Source organism: Anser anser (assembly GCF_964211835.1).
Source record: "Anser anser genome assembly, chromosome: 6".
Taxonomy (NCBI): domain Eukaryota; kingdom Metazoa; phylum Chordata; class Aves; order Anseriformes; family Anatidae; genus Anser; species Anser anser.
Window position 1 is genome coordinate 28234925 of NC_139726.1, and position 22205 is coordinate 28257129.

The window sequence follows — 22205 nt, forward strand, 5'->3', positions numbered from 1 at the left end:
GAAAAGATTAGTCTACTGTAAATGTTAAAGATGCTTGGGGAAAGATGAAGACATGAGCACAACAACTGGGAGCCATCTTTGTCTGGAAATAAATGTTCCTGGTGATGGTAAAGAATTTTCCTTACATCATTTACCTGTGTGTAATTCTGAATCTTAGTGGGAATTTTCTGTTGGAAGAGAAAATGGAGCCATAACTAATCAAGTCGGGAAGGTGTAATCTAGAGCACCACAGTCAGTACATTTAATAAAGAAAGGTATTTGCATTTGCCCCTTAAAGATGAGCAGACTCAGTATTTTTTACTGAAAACTACAGCAAAGTGTATGGGACTCCTTGTCTTCTCTAGTTACAAAATGGATCCATTCCCGTGGATCTGTGCTCTGGCATAATTTTATCAAAGCAAAACTTAGGTTTATACTTTAAAAAGCTGTGAAAAAAATACTTAATGTAAGCCAGTGTGATACAATACCCACGTGAGTTTGGAGACGGTGTGAAACTATAACCTAGGAACTGATTAACTTGCTCATTGACACTATGTTAACTTTAGCCTATTTACTAGACTTTTCAAAGACCAGAAACACACAAAGGACAGCAGTAAACTGGGGACTGTGGAATCAGTCAATGCAAGGATTTTAGAAAATGAATTCATTTCTTTGGACTTTGTTTCCCCATAGGAATATGTGTTTAGGCTGCATGAACAGGTGATGGTGCTGGGTTTTGTGTTGCTCTTTGCACTGAAATATGTTCTGAAAGTGCTAAATGTATTGTTCTGGGTGGCCAATGCAGCTCTGTAGCTGTGTGGTAATGTTATGTGATTGTGGAAGAACAAACAGTGCAGGAGGAGGCTTTTGTCTTTCCCCTTCCTCTCAGTGTCTATCTCGTTTCATCCATCTTTGTAGATTTCTGACTGTCATCTCAGACCCTGCTTCTGCAACAAGATCCGTAAGAACAGATTTCTGGATGGAAGTTTAGGTGTGTCCTTAGACTGTAAGATCCCTTGCACAAGGTCTTTAAGTTAGTGTGCTATATTATATATATATTTCAAAACAGCAAAACCTTAGTTTGGAAATAAGCACTGAGGTATTACCTCTTCCCTGCTTTGTGTTTGTTCATCATCAGTCTACATCTTTATCTGAGCACTGAGATACAGCTGATAAAGAGTAGCTGTCTGTGAAGGAGCTGATTCCAGCCTTGCTGCAAACACCATTGTCTGGTCACAATGTGGGCACTGACAGAAGACTTGCCAAGTTTCTTAAATATAATCTCAAATTGTGAGTACTGTTTTATGCCAGTTCTGCTATTTGGAAATGTTATCCAGCCCACTAGTTACTGAATAATTCAATAATCTAGGTGTTGGTTTTTTTGTGTTGTTTTGTTTTTACTTTTACAACTGAAATCTTTCCTTTTCTTGAGTTAGCAAGTTAAGTTTGTCATAAAGGTATATGGCAACATACTACACAACACACAAAAATGGTTGTTGCAGAACCAAAAACACAACACTGATCTCTGTATTTCTAAGATTCAGAGCTTCTCCTTTCTTCTGGACAGCTGCCTCCAAAGACTGGAGTTTTCTGTGAATATGGCTATAAGAACTTCAGATCAATGATCTACAATGAATGATATTTAATATCTGAAATATTTTCAGAAATAGTTCTCATAAATGCAAATATTAAAAATTAACTCCTGAATGTAGTTCCAGACTGGCTTTGATAGCCAGTCCTTTTCCTGATTTTGGATGGTGGTGTAATGTCACTGGGGACAGTAAGACAGCCACAGTTTTGCAGAGCAGAGGCAGCTACATTTCATCAGTGATGTGATCCTGTCTATAATATGCTTTCATAGTTAAAGGTTTATTTTTTTCAAATGTTTCTAAAGTGCTTTGAATTAAGTTGCATGGAAGTTTGTGTGATTACAACATCTGTTTCTCCCTGAGATGGTGCTGAGCTTGTGTAAGCTGGAGGAGCTGTACAGCAGTAAACTGATGATGCTGCATGTGTCCCTATGAAACTGTGAAGAGCTAAAAGCAGGTTGGTGTGTTTCTGTGGTGCTCCACCGTATGGCTTTTGCACTGTGGCTCCACTTGAACATTAGGAAGGAAGGTCTCCTGAAATGCTGACAGTGTCTGGAAGCAGTAGGTTTTGGACAGTGTTAAAAGGTCTCCTGGGTGACTATGGAGATACTGTTGTAGGTGAAGGAGAGCATTCAGCTGGCATGCTAAGCTTCTGTCATGCTGATAAGGACTTGAATAAAAGTTTCAGGCCTTGTCTTACCATATGCATAGCCTGTCCTTTTGATATTTATCCATCATACTGCTTCTTGATCCTACTTTTCCTTGTGAAGCTTTTCCAAGATGTTTTTTCTTACCACAGTTATTTCTACAAATTATATTTCCAAAGGTGTTATCCTCTGTTAGTGTAAACTCTTCCAACTCAAAAAGATAATCTCTCTATGTCTCTATTCTCTATTCTGTATTTTAAAAAGTACCATGTACATTTGTGATACTATAAAATAATTAGCTTGAATAATATAGGAGCTCATTAGGGTTATAGATTTTAAGTGTTATGATTAGATTGTGATGGGATGGGTAGTAACTTGCAAAGTACCTATCCTGCTAGCTGTTGCTTACATATAATAATCCTCACTATCTATCATGGCAGAATGAAAGAAACTTAATTGTAAATCACTGCACATTTTGGATGTACAGATTGACTGGCAACCTTTGCGTAAAACCAGCCCAAGGCTGGAACAGCACAGTTGTTGCAGATCAGGACAGAGCTGGATTGGTACAGAGGTGTGGGAAGTTCATTTAATGCAAGTTGTAGCTGGTGGTATCAGTGCTTCACTTTCATGAGCATAGAGCTTAACTTTGCTGCCAGCCTGGCAACTTCCCACTGGGATAATGTAATGCAGCTGCAAGGTTGTTTTGGCCCCGTGCTAACTTTTCCCCATACCTTTTTAATAGTCTATCTCCTGCCTTTCCCCATCCAGTCATAAAAGTTCCTAACATTTGTTCTACTTTTAAGAGCTAGCTAGTAAGGGCATGGCAGCTGATAAGAGGCAACACCCTTCCATAAAATTGTACTTTTCAGCAGTGAAATATGCTGCCTTTTTGTTAATTTCCAGAGTAGATTCTGGGGGGTATGAGTTTTTTGGGTGGTGTGGTGTTTTTTGTTGTTTGGGTTTGTTTTTCAGCTAGCTATCCTTCATACCACTAGGTTGTGTTAAGCTGCAGTTTGTATTTCTGTGACTATTTGAAAACAGGAATGAATTTTTTGGAATGGAATAACACTCTAGCTTGCTTGAGTCTTGGTCGAAGGGATATGAAACTCTGTGACCCGCTCTTGAAAGACAGAGGGCTTCTTTAGGTTGTTGGTCCTGCCTTGTTCACGAAATCAGGACTTAGTTTGACTTTCTAGAGACTAGATGCATAGTCATGAGTGCTCAGCTTGACGTGGTTGTCACAATTGTTTTGTAACAAAAAGAATTATTGATGTTGTAATTCATAGTTAGGGCAGAATGAGATTTGTTTAAATCTAAAAGAGCTTTTACTACCCAGCTTTCTCGAATATCAATAATTGAGAAATTGAAAATAGTATGGTAAGCTTCTTCCATACATAGCTTCAAACCTAGAAATGCTACTACAGCTTTTAAAATCAGAACAAAGCCTTCCTTTGAGACAGTGAGGAAGCCATCAGAATAAGTGAAGTAAAACTAGCTAACTGCACTCAGGCTTTGGCTGCAACCTCCTTGCTTGGAACCTGCAACAAAAATCCACTCAACTCATCTCTCCTCACAGGATGACTTCTTTCTCTGGAATTTGACCTTTAAATGAAAATTTAAATTGTTATGATTTCGTGTGGGGAAACCACAAATATGGCGGAGTGTAAACCGATGCAGTGACAAATGTTAATGCCTGCAAAGGCTGAAACAATAGACCAGGGTGATGAAAACTGTGCTTTCCTCCTGCTTAATTAATTCCTTACTTTTTTTATGGCACATGGGCCAAGGTACAGGTTTCCAAGAACCTGAACTGACCTCCCCAGGAAAGGAGAGAAACTGCTTTTGTGTCCAATTACCCTCTTTCTTAGTAAGGCAGTGACAGTTTCAACAGTAGTTTAGTATGATCCGTTGCCCTCTACAGCCAACACGGTAATTAGGTAATTAATTCTGATTTCTCTTCTAATGGTCTTTGTGTCTTTGCCATGACAAACCGTTGTTACAGGAGATCTCTTTTTGACACTTTTGTTGGTGCTATTGTGTTACAGATTGGCTGGGGAGCCTGTTGAAGACCTACGATTAAGACCTGCAAAAGATCTGGGAGAATTTCATTGACCAGGTTTTTTTCTAAGGCATCCCCGGGGCTCACAGGCAGGCCCTGTTCTTTGCCTTGTACCTTCCTGCTCCAGCCAGTCAAGAGGGTCGGAAGGAGGCAGGTTCAAACATGCGGAGGCTCGAGGTAAGAGTTAAATAAACCTATAGGAGCTTGAAAATTCTACTTCTAAATAACTCCTCTGGTTTTCGAAAAACGTTTGGGTGGCCTGCTATTAGGAGCAAGCTCAGTGTCCTTGGGACTGACTGTATATTGGGAAATTCAGCTTTCAGTTTGTATTTTTTCAAAATAGTTTGCCCCAGTGTCTTGACAACGTGGAATAGGAAGGCAGCAAGAGGTTAACAGGTAATGTGTATTGGAAATAACTGGTCAGCGTCTGGAGGGTGCCAGGGTGCAGTCCCCAACATGTAAAGACAGACATCTGCAGGATGCTTTGGGTTCCTGAGATATTTTTATGAATGAAAGGTGCTTATGACAGGAATGCATGCCGAAATAGGCAGTACTAACAGTGTCTCTACAACCTCCTTATCTTCTCCAGTAAATCTACCCCTGAAGATAAATGTTTAATAACATTCCTATTGGGTTGTACTTCTTGAAGGTGGTTGAACTAATGACCCATAATCCAACAGATCCATTTGTAGTGAACAGCACTAAGGGTTCAGTCTTGTGTTGCTGATTTAGCAAGATGTCTGCTTAATTTATTGTTTCACTGTAGCAGCTCTTGCTCACTGCTCAAGCCTAATGCAGTGAATGTAGCCCACCTTTCAGTTGCAGAAGGGCAACGATTTCCTTATATGCATAAAACTTAATAAAAATTCTACATATCCAGGGAGTCGGTAAGTATGTGTGCATGATACAGAAATTCGAGTTGTTGCTTCATTGTGATTTGGTCAGGTAACTTGTGTGGTAATAGCTGAGTACACAAGCTTCTGTTGCAAATACCTGTGAATGCAGCTGAAATTTGCCTTGGTCATTAATACTCCCACACTCAAATAGCTTTTTCCTGCAAACATTAAAGAAAGGTGGAAATGTGGCTAAAGTAAATTTGTCTCACACTTCAAACAAATACCTGTGGAATTCTTTCTATTCAGCAAATGAAGTGCTCCTAATCACTTCAATGGGAATTTGTCTGGTTTAAGGAATGCAGTATCCTGACCTAAGACCCCTGCTAGCACTTACGTAATGAGACCCACTGAACCATGTGGGACTACTTAAGCACATGAGTAATTTTATGGACCTTTGTGCAATATGCAGGACCAGGACAATGATTATGCCTACAGTCACTGATTTTTGATTGCAAAGTAACAGATTTAAGCATTAGGCTGGAGTGACAGTGACCCCAGTCATGTTTTCTTGCCACTGCATTGGGAATAGTCTCTTCTAATTCTTGGCAGAGGATAATCAGGACAATTGCTTTCATAAATCCTGAGAAATCTTCCAGTAGCTATTTGCTCACCATTTTTTGTTAGATTGTCTGGCCTGCATTCCAGGAACTTCCTGTAATAAAAAATAAATGCATAAATAAGTTGCCCCCCTCCCCCTTCTGCTGTCACTCAATTATTTGCTTTGTTAGAAAGTTCTGCAGTTCAGAGTAATGATAATTAAAGTGGGTGGGGCTGTATGGGGAAAGAAACAACTACTTTTATTAGATACTTCCCTTAACATTTTTTTCTTTTTTAAGTATTACTCCCAAGTTTGAGGTGTTTTACTGCCAACTCAGATATGAGGCATTCTTGTTTGCATCCCTTTATAAAAGAATTATGTTGGTGCAACTGGACCCTGATGCCCTCAGTTTGTACTCTCAGGTTTTGGAGTTCTTGCCAGTAACACTTTATTGAGGACCTGCGCTGAATGGTGTCTGATAAGGAACAATCTTCCCACTGTTAAAAAATAGCCTTTAATTTAGTAAATTGAGAGACCAGCTGAGGCACCAGGGAAGGACGCAGCAAAACAGAGCAAAAAGATTCCCTTCACAGCCTGATAATTCTGTCCTATACTTACTATGAAAATGACAGGTGTATCAGAAGGTTTGCTACAAAACTGAAGTGCTTTGTATGCTTGATTTCCAAAGCTTTATTTTATGTAGCTTTGTGTAAAATATGTTTGTGTTTGTATATTTATATTATTGCAAGGGTGTAAAGCAACACAGGGAAGCGAAGTTGCCTAAATGGAGACTATTGATGCTTTGCTCTTTTTTTATTGTTCACAGTGAAGTCAACTTGTTTCCATCTTCTAACTTTGTCTAAAATAATGCAGACCTTCCAATGTAAGCATTCCAGTTTAAAGCCCTACCTTAATCTCTTTTTTTCTGCCTGGCCTCCTTTATTTCTCCCTCTGTTTAATATGGCTAGGTACTGATCCACAAGTTTTATTAGAAAAAAACCTGCTTTCTCAGATGAGATTTAGTGGTCATTGCATCTGTATCTTCAGGGCTGCCCATTATTGCACATTCACTGAAAAATTTGTCTTCTCCTGCATGATAGGATATGGCTTAATCCTGATACCTGTACAAACGACAGAGGGTGGGGGGGATTGGTGGAATGACCAGAGCATTCTCAAAAAGAAGTCCATGTTTCTGCAAGGGAAAATGTGTAGGGAAAAGTAGTTTCTTTTAATAGACTGGCTGAGATACCTGGGAGAAGGGAAAATAAGTAAGATTTTAGACCTTCAAGCCTTTCTCCAGGTATGCTGATTACCTACTCACTTAGTGCAATATGCTTAGGTTTTCCCAGAAATATTTTGTATATTATCATAGCAAATTTTATAGGTAGGCATGGCTTATACCTTGTTACTCATTTCTTGAGTTAAAGAAGTTTGAAGTGCATACCTGTGAAGATTGGTTCTGGTTTCAAATGGTAAGTCAGTCTCAGAGCTTTTTGATCAGGATCTTGTATAGTTCCTCTCTCTCTGCTTATAGAGAGTTTTAGTATCATTATTATTTAAAAAAAAAAAAAACAAAACAAGCTAAACTGTCAGCCCTGAAAACAAATTTCATCCCTTTTCTCTCTTACAGAAAGACAGCATTGTGAATTGCTGCATACATAAGCGTCCTATTAAGCAAATAATACTCAAAGACAGGGGAGTAGGGGGCCATGTAGATCTTAGATGACTTTAATGAAGCGGTTGTGGAGGCAGTGTGGTGGTAGGCTCAAGGACGAGACTGGGCAAGGCCTGGTGAACTTCATGCAGAGGAAATAGAAGTTGTGCAGAACTCTGTTGAGGGTCTGCCGCTGCTCTGCATGGATGCAGGCAATGTGGGGTGGAAGTATGTCTTCTGTGTTTCTGCAGTGGGGAGACTGAACCTGGAGAGCTGGTTATCAGCTGAGGGAAAGCAGCTGTCTCCAGCTGACTCCTGTTAGCGGCTGCCTGAGTGTACTTAGACAGGCAGACTCCAAAGTTAAAATACTGGTTGCAAATACCAACTGCACCAAGAGCAGGGTCACAGTCACAAGCTGCTACAGAAAGGACTGAAAACTCTAGATGGCAGACTTTAACGTGACATTCCATGTTTCTGAGCTTGCCCTTACCCTTTTAATCCGAGACCTCCTCACGTCTCAAATTCTTGTGTAACCTCATTTGTTGCATTTTGTGTGATAGTCTTCAAGTGCTGCTGTGAAGTCCAGGAATAATTTGTGAACTTTGTGTGCTGTTTTACTATCTTACTAATGAATAGCTCCCCATAGCCTCTCAGACTTTCAAGAAGTATTTCAGTTCAAGTAGAATTTTAGTTTATTTTCAAGTAACATTTTAGTTCTAAACAGGATTATAAAGCTTGCTTCTTTATAATACAAAATTAAAATAACATCCATTACAGTTTTGTCTTTTCAAGTGTCCATAACTTTTTTGCAGTCTGCTAACATGAATGAGAAATGCAAAATGATCATATAAGAAGTGTGTTTTAATTATAAGCGTGTTTTTATCCATATGAAGGACTGTTCTAGTCACCTTGAAATTTCCCTCCAGAGAATGGCTGCTAAAAATTTCATGTGCTTTTGCTCTAAAATACTAGAGGGCCCTGTAGCTGATTGTCCTGTAACAATAAATATAAAGACTATACTGTAAACCAGTAGCATTTACATTTTTACAATAAGAGGACAACTTGGTATCTGTGACCTCATGACTCTTGCTTGTTTTTAAAAAATCTTCTTAAATCCTTTGTGAATCTGTTGGCTAGAACGCATAGAAAAAAAAGAAAAGAAAAAAGGAAAGCAACTAACTGCTGTTCTTTAGTTGAGTCTGTTTCTGAATACGTAAAATATATAAATGAAATTGGAAAGTCTTTATTTCAGCTCGGAAGAAAATATTTGCTTGGGCTGACTATCTTGCAGGCCAATTGTTTTAAACTGTTTTAAACCACTGGCTATATTATTCCTTGACAAACGTGTTAGGTTTTATTTTCCTCAGTTGAAATACTGACATGAAAGTTAATAGTCAACACTGTTTTTGTTGTATTTTGACATTAAAACAAAACAAAACTGATTCTGCCTTTATTTCTATAAAATTACTCAACTATAAGCATATTCTTCCAAGCATGAAGTCATTGTCTCAGGGAAAGGTCTGGTCATAAATGGTTAACAGATGAAGGCAGAAAGTATTGTCTGTACACTCTCCTTAACTTCTAAGATGTCCCAACATCCCAGCATTGAAGGGACTTCGGAACAATTGGGGTCAATTGTAGGAAAGGCTCTTTCCTTTTTAAGGAGCTTTTCACAAATGGAAACATTCTTGTTTGTGCAGGTGAATCCTTGAATCCTGGAGGAGCTGAGTGCTCTCTTCCATCAGAATAGAGTATGGAACTCCCCCCCAACCCAGCTGAGGACGCACCTTCCATGCAGTACTGGACAGCTGGCCATGGTCTAATGTGGCTGAGATCTGCAGGCAAACAGAAAGGTAACGTGCAGCAATATGAATGTCTCACCCCAGGACTGGGGAAGGTGGGATTATATATATGGAAAGTGAGAGAACCCACTTCTGTTTGACTCTGAAGTGCAGTTGAAAGAGTATAGACCACACAAGAGCGGGCACTTGTTTGCAGGGAAAACATCTGCTTAGATGAAGGAAAAACTTTGAATGACAGGTGTTATGGAGATGTTCAGTGTCATCCTGGGCTCCGGGTGCTAGGCACTGGTAAGTAAAGCTATCAGTGCAATCTGAACAGATTAGGTGCATATGCATCATTGACAAATGCATTGTTATGAGGACTAACTCAGCAGAAACAGTTTTAATAGCTAAAGTATTTCAGTCCCACAGAGAAGTGAGTACTGGCTGGGGCTAGCGTTGCTCAAGAAAGAACATTTCCAAGTGGAGCTGGTGCAGAGGTAACTGGCCTCAAAGAGCCTCCCATGGGCATCTTGGAGAGAACTGCTCACCTTCCTGCACTAGTGGCAGTTTTGCCACAGAGTTCACTGAGGCCAGGATTTTGTCCTGGGAGTTAAGATGAGAGGGATCTTCATTGCAGAGAGCTATCTTAAAGCAGAACTCAGAAGTTTTTGATGGTGCTTACGGCAACTTGTAATGAAAAAAATGGGTTGAGTTAGTGTTAACTGCTATAAGGAAAAAAAATTTTGTCACTTTCTTGCTCTCCCAAAAAACAATCACCATCACTTAGATTTAAAGAATAATGTACCTGATGAGAAAATAAGTATTTAAATGTTTCCCTATGTTTCTTTTAGCTGTTCCTGGACTTTTAATGTTATCTTCTGTGCTTTTAGTGAAAGCGTTAATTTTTTTTCACAGATCTAGCACTATCTAGAAAAATCTGATAATGCAGAGGAAAACGTGTGAACTACATACAACTTGTAGAGTATTCCAGTCCCAGTCAGTTATTTGTATTTTATTGTGTTTTACCCCATTAAATATTCCTTTAAAGTTCTTGATTTGGAATGATTTCCAATAATTTTTGGAATGATTTCCAATAATGTTTGGAATTCCCATAATTCCCATAATGTAGTCAGCACCCATAATGGTGCTAATTTCCATCTTTAAACAGAGCATACCTCTGGTGGTTTTGGGAAAAAATCTGAAATGTAACTTCAAGCATTTTTAAATATAAATTGGAAAATAGGGTTCAAAGTTACTTAAATTGTTTACTTGTTTGAGTTAGGGAAAAATTTAGAATTATTTCTTGCAAAGTTGAAATTGATGCTTTGAAGTAGATATGTGAAGTTTTTGATGTATAATGGACAATTTTAATATTATTAGTGTTTCGTGTTGGTTCTGTGGTGAGTTCTTCAAGTTTAGTTATAAACCTTTAAGAAATTGCAGTTTACATTGTCCAGTGAAATTTGTAAAGGAGAGTTGGAGAAAATCCATCAATACTGCCTTCCAATCTCTTTTTTCTTAGTGTTTTCCACAGGACTGTTTCTCCTGAAAGGATATTTCACTTAGCCCCACTGTCACTACTAATGTACAAATAAGACTTGAAAATAACAATTATGTTAAATTGTAACTTATGCAAAGATGTCTTAGCAAGTGATCAGAGAAAGTATTTTAATTATTTTTGCCTTTCAGAGCATCAAATGTCTAACCCAATTCCCACAGCAGTCCAGAGTAGTGTTCCTCCTTGGGATTACATCCCAATAGTTTTATAAGGTACACCTTACTGTATTTTATTGCTATGGTTTAAAAATATTTTGGTGATTCTTCTATGTCTGAACATCTGGCAAAGATCTATCTTTGATATTCTCAGTCAACATGCCACAGCACTAATGCTCTTTGCAAAATAGCATTCATGCTTATTAATTTTAGCAAAGGTCAGCCAATCTTCAGCTATAGTAATGATTCAAAATGGTTTAACAGTTAGCAGAGGTATTACTTCAGCAAATAACTGTGATTGAAGGTTTATTTTTAGAAGAAATAGCTATGCAGTTTGAATTCATATGTTTTTAAAATGCCATGCATATGATGTTTCTTACTGAAGGGGATACATTTAATACTGTGCTGGAGTATTTTCCCTGTTAACTTAAGAGAATTGCTAGAAACCTTTCATAGGCTCTTTCTAAAGTGTTTTTCACAGGTGTTCTGCTAAATGAGTATTGCTAGGAGGTCTCTTGTTTTTTCTTGGTTTTAGGTTATCTTAGTAACACTGTATTATGAAAAAAAGAACAAGCTTTAACTTGGAACATGTTTTACAATAAATATATATATCCTGATCTGAAATTATTTTCCCTATATCCCATTGGCTTGACTTCATCTGTGCAACAGAAATGGGCTGAGATGCTTTCTCATGTTTAGGGTGGGAAAAGCATCTCTGTTTTTACTCTGAATTCTCTTGCTTTGATGGCTTTAGAGTACACTTCATTGTATCCAGAGGAATTCCCTTTGATTAACTGTGTTGCTGGTTTGTAGCTCATCGAATGCCCTCATATCAAATAGCAGATATGTGCAGTTACTCTTTCTTCTGAAACCTACTGCAAGAGGCTCTAGGAGAGGAATTCTTCAATGAGGATATCCCTGTCTGGAGATGAAGGTTAAGTTATTTTCAGTATTTTCAGTAGATCCTAAGGAAGTCAATGTGCATCCACTTCAGTCCCACTTCCTCTTTGTGTGAGAACTAAGGCCTCTACAGGGAAATTGATTCAGAGACAAAAGGCTCAAGTTGGTGCTGCAGAGGCAGAAGTGTAGACGATAACAGCTAAGCAAAATTGATCCTTCACAGGCATCTATGTGTAGCAATCACAAGACCATGTATAGGAAATCTGAATTGTGGAAACGTAGTCACTGACCATAGAATTTAGCTTGAGTCACAGCAAAATTAGTAAATGATCTATTAATAAACTTAGTTAAAATATGCTAGCTGCCAGTTTTGTCTATTCCCTGAGAAAGTAATAAAGAAAAGCTTGCTACGCAGTGCTAATTCTTTTAGCTGCACTGAGCTTTTACATGTTTTATTTTGCAGGGGCAGGGAGAAGGTATCAAGTATGTAGAGCTGTAAATGTGTAACTGAAGGCATAATTCGGCCTTTAAGACCTTTGCTAGTGGAGGTGAAACAAGAAAAATGAAAGTCACATTTGATTTTCAGGTACCAGAGCAAGTCTAAAAAAAGAGTTACAGAAAACATCATTTTAATGGCAGCTGGTTTTGCTATGACCTGCCCTTGCTTGGGCTTTCAAAACCCAGAGCAAAACATTTTAACGATAAAAAGATGAAGCTTAGAGAGTATGTCAGTGCAGTAACAGGATTGTACAAAATATCAGGAACGGAAAGAAGTAGGGAGAATGTTTTGGGCCATTTTATCTATTGCATTCTGAGAGATTGACAAGGAGTTGATTTGATATCTTGTAGAGCAGGGCTACTTCACCTCTGCCTGCTTGCCTGCGGCTTCTGAGGGGAGAGCTGTAGTGCAGCAGTTTGAACATACCCTGTCTTTGTAAAGGGCATTAAGATACTGATGAGGGATTGAAGGAGGGAGTTCCTGGCTTATGCCATCTTCCCCGTCCTGGGGACAGTCACAAGTTAGTGCAAACAGCATCACAGTTTACATGGCTGTCATGCAGAGTAGGCTTTGGTCAGGTGATCTGGCTCATGTCTAATGGTGTAGCCATTTTCTTCTGCAGTAGTCTTCCTCTTAAAGCTTCCCAGAACCAGACTCCATCGACTGCTTTACTGTATCAGTAATCACTAGCTGTGTTGCATGTTACTGAATCCCACTTGCTTCCCATTTATTCCTGACAGCAAGGAAGTTATCTGAGACACAAGTTATATTTTTTGTTGTTCGTTAGTTACTCCTAGATATATTTGCGTATGTGATGGCCCTTACCTAAAACAAGACCTACTCTTTTACTGTAAACTAGCCTGCTGCTTTTTTTTTTGGAAACTGCATAACTTGCCTGTCAGAAGATGATTCATATTGACTAGCTGACCTGCATAGCAGAAATAGCTGAGCAGATTATAAACTAGCTGCTGCCTCCTTTAACATTCACTGCAAGAAAAGGAATACAGGGTTTACAGCTGGCAAATTCCAGGACACTCATTCTCATACAGTATCCTCAACCCTTCAATAGCTGTGCTGAGATCTTATTTTGTTCGGGTGAGCTTGCTATGCAGATGTTAGCAAAAGTGTCTGAATGAGCAGAAGGGGTTCTGTCACAGTGAGAAAAATGTTGACTGAATCCTGTTTGTTTATTTTTCAAGGATGTCTGAAATTCAAGAGCTTTTTTTTTTTTTTAAGTCATTTTTGGGTTGAAGTCTACCTTCACCTAGATTATAGCTGAAATGAACAGGACCCCGATAATGACAGATGAAGAACTTCATTATCAGGAACCATGATGAAACTGCCTAGTGAAGCGCTGTTAAAAGCAAGCAGCATTAGCAATCTGTAGTATCAGAGCAGAAGCATTTTTAGAGAGAGGCTTTTCACATGCTTTTAGCCTCTTTAAATACCTGTTTATATTGTTCTCTGGTAATTCCGAGAAGGATGAGGCTGAAAAGGGTTGGATGATCTGTAGCACAAAAGTAAATCCAGCTTGTTAGGTGTTTTCAGATGTACTGGTTGTTTTCTGTAGGGTTAGGTTTTGATCTTTCTCAGTGTGAACTGCAAGGACCACCAAAATGCAGTTCTGCATCCCAGTTTGAGTGTTCAGTTCCCAAGCTCACATACGGGATATTTTCATCCATAATGCATAGGAGTGCAGCTCCTGAATATACATACAAATAATACATAGTCTACAAAATAGGAGCTTTCACTTGAGTTTCCAATACCCTTCTCCCACTTCTCTAAACTTCCTGAGTGAAGGTACATTTCTTTTTTTTAACCCTTTCCAATACGGGAGTGGCTTCTGGGGTGGATGCTAACTGACCATTGCTTTTGGGCATGAGCCTGGTCTGACATCCAGAGTTGCCAATAGACAAAAGCATGTATTTTACAGATGTTTAACAAAACATCTGCCTGCTGCAATGAATGTGGTGGCTTCACCGCCTGTAATTTTTTTATGGAAATTCTGTGGAGTTTAGTCTTACCACTAATCTTTTTTGTTGTTGTTTTTCCTTAGTGAAGTATTAGCAGTCATGACAAGATTTACCAAGCCTCACACATTGAGTGTTAGATGTGCAATTGACTCTTGTGCCAGAGTTTTACAGTTTGCAACAAATCTGGCAGTTGTCATCAGCCCTGCTTTCATCTGTTATGGGGGGCTGCTGCCCTGCTGGTTTTCAGGCTTCCTGCTTGTCACGCAATGCTCTTCTGTACCAAAAGTGCCAGGTATCTTATTGGTGCCTGATGGCCTGTAGCAAGGGGCCAGTTCATGGGCTCACTGTGTGCAAGGTGCTGTGTGATCTGTTGAGCAGCACATTTGGGCTCTGAGATGCATTTGTCTAGACCCCACTAGATCTGGTGCATTTGGGCTCTGAGATGCGTTTGTCTAGACCCCCCTAGAAAGGAGTGGGGGTGGGAACAAACCCAAGACAGGGTTACCCTTCTGTTTCTGTACTGATAAGTCTATGGGAATATATAAAGTGTTTAGATAAGTCTATCGGAATATATAAAGGTGTATATATATAGGGTATATAAAGGAGTTCTAATTCTCTTGCTTTTGTCCTCCTTTTCCAGTAGCATCTGGCACTTGTGAACTGAAAGAAATGAATCCACACACCCCTCTTCCTCTGCACATAAATAAAAAATAAAAGCAGTTCTTAAAATTCCCAGGACTCCTTGTAAAAATATCATGTTAGTCTCCATGGTTTAAAAGCAGTAATTATAGATTCCGCTCGTAGAACAAACATACAGCGGTGCCTGTTACCTTTTTGCTCTTCCAGGAGGGCATCATGTATTCCCTGCAGGGAGAGCCCTGGAAGTGCTCTCTGGGAGGACATTGCTGCTGGGAGCTCTCCTGGCATTCTGGATTTTCTTTACATGTATATATGGCAGGAGACCTAATGCTGGGATGGTGTTTTGGGTACATAGCTCACCATCTTCAGTGGAAAAAGCATAGTGGGGAAAATAATGAAATGCTGTATGAAATAGGAAGAATGAAAGCCAATAATCCAAAGAGAGCTGTTAGAAATGAGTATATAAAGATACAAGGTAACTTGAGATTTCCACATTGGTAATCTTTATCAATAGCCATCTAATCAATCTTCATTTTTCAGGCATTTGCTAGTGTTCATTTTAGTTTTTGCAATTGTCGATCTTAATAGATAAACAATTGTAGTATTTTAAAAGAAATTCAGTTAGTGTTTGTTAAAAGTACAAATTGTGGGACTTTGAAAAAGATTTAATGGATCTGGTACTGGATTTATAGTGTTGTACAGAAAGGTATCTTTATAACATCCTTTTGCAAAACAAGGCACTGTGTTTGTCCAGCGCTTTTAAAAATAATTGTTCTGTCTTATATTCTACTGGTTAACTGTGTGCAATGTTGAATACTGAATTTTTAATGCTGGCTTAGAGAAAACAACCTTACTGGCCTTAATACTTGTAAAGTATTAGGTGCATAACCACACTTTCTGTTCTTATATGGATATTCTGAGTCAGGGTTTCAGTTCCAGAAGGAATTTAGTACAGAAAAAGGTTGAATTAGAAAGTATTTATAGTCTCTTCCATTAGAAAGTTCTTTTCTAGGAAGTCTGTGTGCACTGCAGTCACAAAATAGCTGCAGAGTATCACAAGCACACTTGAGATAGCCTTAGGTGAATTAACTCAAATGCTGAAAACAGTTTTGCGTGTCATTTATCTTTCCTCCAAGCTGTAAACCTTATGTAATTGTGATGCTGAGGGATGTTGTGCTGTGTAAGAGGGTGCATACAGAGCACTAGAAAAGAGCTCTTGCTCTTTTGCGCTGTTCTGACTGAATTCCTGCTCAGCGCATGCGCTCTACTGAGACTTCCTCTGACGTGTTGGTCAGCATAGGCATTTCACATCCTTGGTGGAGCTGTGGTACTGCACAGCAGTAAAAACATTTGCAAGGTTTTCCACATCTCATTAGTAGTGACAACAGCTCAACAAAGATTTGAGAGCACTGTAATCATGTGCACATAAAATATAATTTTTAGATTGTAATGTTTTGAGCCTTGTAAAAAGTTGGTATAAACTAACATTGCAGTATAGTGAGTGACACTTTTGTGTCACCTGAACAGTGTAAAATGTAGATGCAAAGCGCAGTCCAGGTGTATTTCAATAGGAAGGAAATTATTTTGAACTATCTGATGTTTGTAATCAGCTGCTGTTTGCTGAGTGATGTGATTTAGTGGTGAGTAGCTTGAAACTTGTTAGTTTTATGACTGAAATTAAGTTAGTATGACTAATATAATAGGTGAAGGTAGTCTTTTTTTGATGTGGGCTGATGGACCTTTCTTGTAGTCCTCTGTTCCAGCATTCATCCCTCTTGTTTCTGCCTTCCCCTTCTCTAGAGCAAATGCTAGATTGCTTGTTGGGGATTGGGTGAAGCTACCTCACTGTATGTCTGGATAGCCTCCAATGGCCATCTGCTGTTGCTTAGCTGTACCTTCTGGCCCAGAAATGAGATCATGTAGGGAGAGAGCCAGCAAGTTCTCATGGCTGCTGGTCCCTGGTTTGGATATGTAACAAAGAGCTCCTGGAGTAAGAGAGGTAAATGAAGATACTAGTCAGTGTTTTTGTGACTCATACCCTTAACCAGCTTCTTGGAAAAAATAGTTTCCGAATGGCTCTATTCCTGTTGTTCTTCTGTGTTGTTTTATTTTATTTTTATTTTATTTTTTTTGAGACTCGATTTGGCAAAGTCAGAATGCACAATAGTTCTGAACAGCACCTTTACATTTTTATTGATGTCAGGAACCTGACAAATACAACTTAATTCCTCACCCTTGTGCAATGCTGGAATAACAGATGCCAACTAGGATAGCCCACCACAGTTTAACTAGGAGCATATGCTAGTTGTTTGTTTTATAATTTCTAATCTTAGAAATTGGGGCAAAAAATCACATATGCTGTATACGTCTATTCCCATTTAACTGTGTGGTGGGCTCCTCTACACAGGTTTTTCTCTTCTTGCTCAGCTTTGATTATTAAGTATTAATAGAGATTTTACTCAAATCAGAGGTGTCTATTAATGGGACTGTCATAGTCGTAAATGGATGCAACTCATAAAGTTGATTGGGAACTGTATGCATGTGGAATAAAGCCCTAAAGTGATAAGAACAGTGCTTGTGATTTTTGATCCTTTATATATACATACATACATACATATATATGAGAGACACTTGCACTTATCTTTGCAGTTATCCTGGAGTGGTTAAAACCCTTTTAATATGTTTTTCTTTTTGGTCTAAGTGGCATTGTAGAATCATTGGCCATGCTGATGATTATGATGACCTGTGTTATACCACAGTATTTTTATCATGTTTTATGGATGTTACTTTCTTATAATATGTCAAAATATTTTTAAAAAGAAGCTGTCAATTTTCCTTTCGTTGTTTTGGTGCAGAGTTTTTCTGAGAGTGGAATTTGTTAGCCAAATGGAAATTCATCCTTTGAGGTGATGAGTCAATCTGAGCAGAAAAGCAGCTGTGGATGACAGTCACGATAGAGAGAAGGAAAAGGGCAAGTGAAGACTAAAATACTGTGGCCTGTATTACAGATGCAGGCAGACCAACTTACTCTGAGTGGTCTCTTCTAGTTCTAAAGCTTTGTGAATGCACAGGCAGGAGAAGTGGGGAAACTGAAAAGACCAGGAGGTGAACTAAAGGGAAAGGCGGGAATGAAAAATACATGGAAAAACCCTCTCTATTTTCAGTTTGCAAACTTTTGATTTTTGAATGTGACATGGTTCAAGAGTTGCATTAACGCCAGATATACTGGGGAAAGTCATTTCTTTTTGAAGTAAGTAACAGGAGGAACAGTTACCAAATTTTGCATTTTAAAGGGAAAAAGCATTTAAGCATTAAACAGGGATTGCTTCAAACCAAGCTTTCCCTAGGTATTTCAGTTTTCTTGTTCACAAAACAAGTATAAAGCCCCACACCATCTCAAGTAATGTATCCCGAAAGCTGTCATGCTATCCATGTAAAGTGTGGTTTAACTCTTCAGAAATTTGCCTGGAAAATAAAAGCACGGCAAAGAACAAACTTAATTCTGCAAGTTGTTCTGCTGAAGTGATGGACCTCCTTACTTGGAGAGGCAATAGTTGAGATGCAAATACAACCTAGAAGACTGGTTGATAACAGTCTTCCGTGTTCTGGACTGGTTGTAATAAACTGTTGTTGTGAAAGGAGATGACCAGATGGCTATTAACAACTTGTTTGTTTGTTTTTTTGAGAGGGAAACGAAAAGGTATTTCCCCCCGCTTTTTTTTTTCTTTTTTCTGTTAATGCCGATTTAAAATACATGGCTATTGGTTTGTTAGTATGTAGAGGGAAAAAGCAACAAGTATGCAGTGTACCTGCTGGAGGACTTGCGTATCTCAGGTGTTTTCTTCCTCTGCTTTTCTAAGCTGAGAAATCTGTCTTCATAAGATTTTTCAGTTTTTGTTGCCTTGGCAGCCAGATTTCCAATCTGATCTCTCTCTTGGCAGTGTGTCATGTTGCAAACTAACCGTGGGAGGGCCACATGCAATCTGTGGAGGTCTGTGACGTGCCCTGTGGCCCTCTGTCTTCTTATAAGGAGATACAGCCCTCAGAGACTACGGGTCCCAGCAAGCAGCACTCCATTTTGATCTGATAAGAGCTCACTCAAATCTAGATGTGCATTGCATGTTAGGGCGTGCTAGCTACATGAGCCACACCTCAGCATTCAAGATAGAGGTGGCTACAGACTGCTCCAACCAACACATCGTAGATGCAGCTCTGGCCACAGGCAGGATTTTTTTTTTTCTTCTGCCTAACTTTAAGGAGAATTGTCTTTCTGTTACCTACCCAATATTGCAATGGGGGATTCTGCTATATAGCATGGTAGCCCTTCACTTTTAGTAATATGCTCTGCTTTTGATTTCTGGATTTTCTCAGGTGCTTATTTTATCTCCTCTAAGATAACCAATCTCATGTTGTGCAGGAATGGATGAAACTTCTGGAAGTAGCAGATTGTTTCAAGAAGGGGTGTTGTTGCAAGACACCCAGCCCAATTTTTACTTGCCAAAGAGACCTGGCTCATTCAGACAAGCTTCGGTCTGAAGCTTGTCTGAAATTTGGGTTTATCTGATATGATTTTTTTTTAACTCTGTCCAATGCAGAGAGAGAGACACTACCCTACTTTGACATGGACAGCTGAGGAAGGAGCTTTGGCACATCTTTGGACATGAACAATCTGAAAGACACCTGCTCTGAAAGGCCTTCAGATTTAGGGTGCAAAAGCTGACTCTGCTTGGATGCGTTTCAGGCATGGAGCAATCCCTTTCTCCCACTCAGACTAGATACCTTACAAGATGCTCTGCCTGCAGCTTACTTCTCTGTGGCAGTACCCTTAGGATTCCTGGTTTTCAGTTGAGTTTGTGGCCGATCAAGCAAAGGAATGACCAGAAGTTCCTTTGGGGTTTCACTGCATCTCATAGGTTTCTTACAGTGTGCACAAACTCTAGGTAACTCTTCTGACGTTGTAGGTAACTTCATTGCTTCTGGTATTCCTTGTAAAATGTGAACCCAATACGTCAAGTGACCGAAATTCTCTGAGAACATGATTCTTTGCTTTGTAGTCTTGTGAAGGCAAGTTCAGTGGAGTGAGGATTTTTTTCATATTTTAAAATCCAGATAAATAACACCATAAGAATGGCTGGACTGAGAGTGCTAAGAAGGCCCTTAGGCCAGCGTTCAGTCTCACAGCGTGGTTGATAATGGACTTGTAGAGGAAGAGTAGAAGTGACATTGTATATTAGGAAGAAGCCTCCGATTAGGATGCTCTCTAGCTTTTGGGAGTCTTGGGCTTCCGAAGTCAGCCTTTTCTTCTGGACCATGGCTACGCTAAAGTTCCTGTTGACACATACTTTGTCACCCTGCATCCCTTATGTGCATTTTTGCACATTTAACATCAAAAAATAAAATTACTACTTGGATTTATTTCTTTGTTTAGCAGCATAGTATGTGTACTACATTAAAAGCTGTCTGAAGGCAAATGAGATGCTGTTACTCCTTCCTATTTGATGCTTTGTATATTTTGAAACTTGGAGATAATTCTCAACGCTGCAGTTTGGTCATGTATTAGCTCTATTTATTATTCTTATTGAACCCTGAAATCTGGCTTTTATCTCAACCTGGTAAATGATAGAACCTTTGGCTATTAGAGTGAGGATAAATACATAAATAAAGAAGAGCAGTTAATGAATAGGTATCTGGTCAACAGAGGTGACAGCAAATGAAGATACCTGCCAAACTCTTAGCACCATAAAAGCAAGCACGTTTGGCCTGATCCAACTTCTGAAGAATTTCCCCTGATTCTAAAGGGGTGCCTTGTTAGCCTGCATGATATGTATCTTTATCTCTGTATCCTCCCCTCTGCACGCACACACACAGATTTTCCTTTTTAAGCACAGCTGTATTACTTGACTTAACTTCCTTCTGCAGCAATGTGTTTTTTTTTGTAGAAAGTTCCAGGGAGAGGAGTGAGTAGTACCATAGTATGCTAGGAACAGTCTTTTGGGTAAAGGCAAGATAAAGTGGGTGATTCAGTGCTGTTAAGGGAGTAGCCAGCTATCGGAATGGGGGTTTCTCCAGAGCAATACTGTAGTAAAGAAAACCAAGAGGTTTCTGATACAGGCTTGGAGAAGTCTCTTTAGTTCTCTGTTCTTATTACGTGGCATACTTCTTTTGCTTCCACTGCAAGGCACACTGGTTGATTTTTAACCAGAGCGAGTCTTAATGAATTTATACCTGCAAGTATACCTATGAAACTGCTGCGCCAGTAAATCTATCGTGGGATTTCTATCCAAGCCCCATCTTATTCTGACTTTCTGGCAGACATGAGTCTTTTCCCCTAAGGCACTTCATCTATGCTGTCTTTTCTACTTCTGGATATTCTCTTGCTCTCTCTGACTCCACCTCAAATATGTCAGTATCTTAGGACCTGGTTATCCTGCTGTTGTCCCCTGGTGCAATTACAGCATGATTAAAATATGCAGTATGGCTGGGACCTTGATCGTGTTCTAACAGGAATATAACCTTAGACATATAGCTCAGCTACAGTGTTGTAACAAAGTCAAGGAACAGCCCTGCTCATTTTAGTAGCATGGGGTGGGGCTTTAAGTGCTTTTCCTTGGCATATTTCTAGTCACACCACTAGCTATTGTTGCATTTCAAATGTCATTATCCCAGGTGCCTAGATCAGCCCCAGGGATGAACTTACAAATGCCCCTACACAGCCTTTCCAGCGTTTTGCTGCTGTCTGCAGCTCTAAAGAAGTAGTAGTATGCACTTTTTAGTTCCCCCTTATTTCATAACTTAAGTACTTGCAGAATTACAAACTCTATTCCAAAAAAGTACGTGTACTCATTTGTTAATTATATAGTTTAATTTGGGGACCCTGAGCCCAGAGATCAGTTTCCAACTGTTGGTGTTCAAGAAGGACTTTATTTAAGGGCAGGCACTCCACTAACAAAACACTCATAATTTCTTTCTTTGTTCACTTTTTGCCCCTTCTTAGGAAGAATCTAATGCTAGTCAATCTGAGGCGAGATCCTGGACACATTTTGTGTGTCATGCTTAAGTTAAGACCATTTTGCAAGCTATTCTAGCCGCAAAAGTGTTTAAAGAAAAACACCTGACCTTTCTGTGTTCTTCCATTACCACATCTTGTTCTGAGCCTATGGCAGATTTAATAGGAGGAAAAAAACTGTTTTTATTAAGAAGTCCTGTTACTTTAACTTCCAGGTTCTTCACATATCCTTGTTTATCTATGACAGAACGGGAGGTGGCATAAATAACGGCAGCTAAAGACAGATCAGCTTCTCCAGGTAGGAGACTTACGCTGTCACTGAACCT

At 39.2% G+C, this 22205-nt stretch overlaps 2 protein-coding genes across 7 annotated transcripts in view; one reads left to right on the forward strand and one right to left on the reverse strand.

Annotated features, from left to right (window-relative positions):
* Positions 1–22081, reverse strand: part of LOC310901844 (uncharacterized protein) — a 49886-nt gene extending 27805 nt beyond the window's left edge. The window contains exon 1 of the mRNA XM_083842332.1: positions 18683–22081. Coding sequence (XP_083698458.1) covers positions 18683–18822 — 140 coding nt within the window. The 5' untranslated portion in view covers positions 18823–22081. The remainder of the gene's footprint in view (positions 1–18682) is intronic.
* ALS2 (alsin Rho guanine nucleotide exchange factor ALS2) overlaps positions 1–22205 on the forward strand; it is a 224019-nt gene that overhangs the window by 16146 nt on the left and 185668 nt on the right. For all 6 annotated transcript variants that reach the window (XM_083842224.1, XM_083842222.1, XM_083842219.1 and 3 more), the window contains 2 exons: positions 4264–4454; positions 9066–9218. The gene's annotated coding sequence lies outside the window, so the exon portion shown is untranslated. Of the gene's footprint in view, positions 1–4263; positions 4455–9065; positions 9219–22205 lie in introns of those variants that run through there.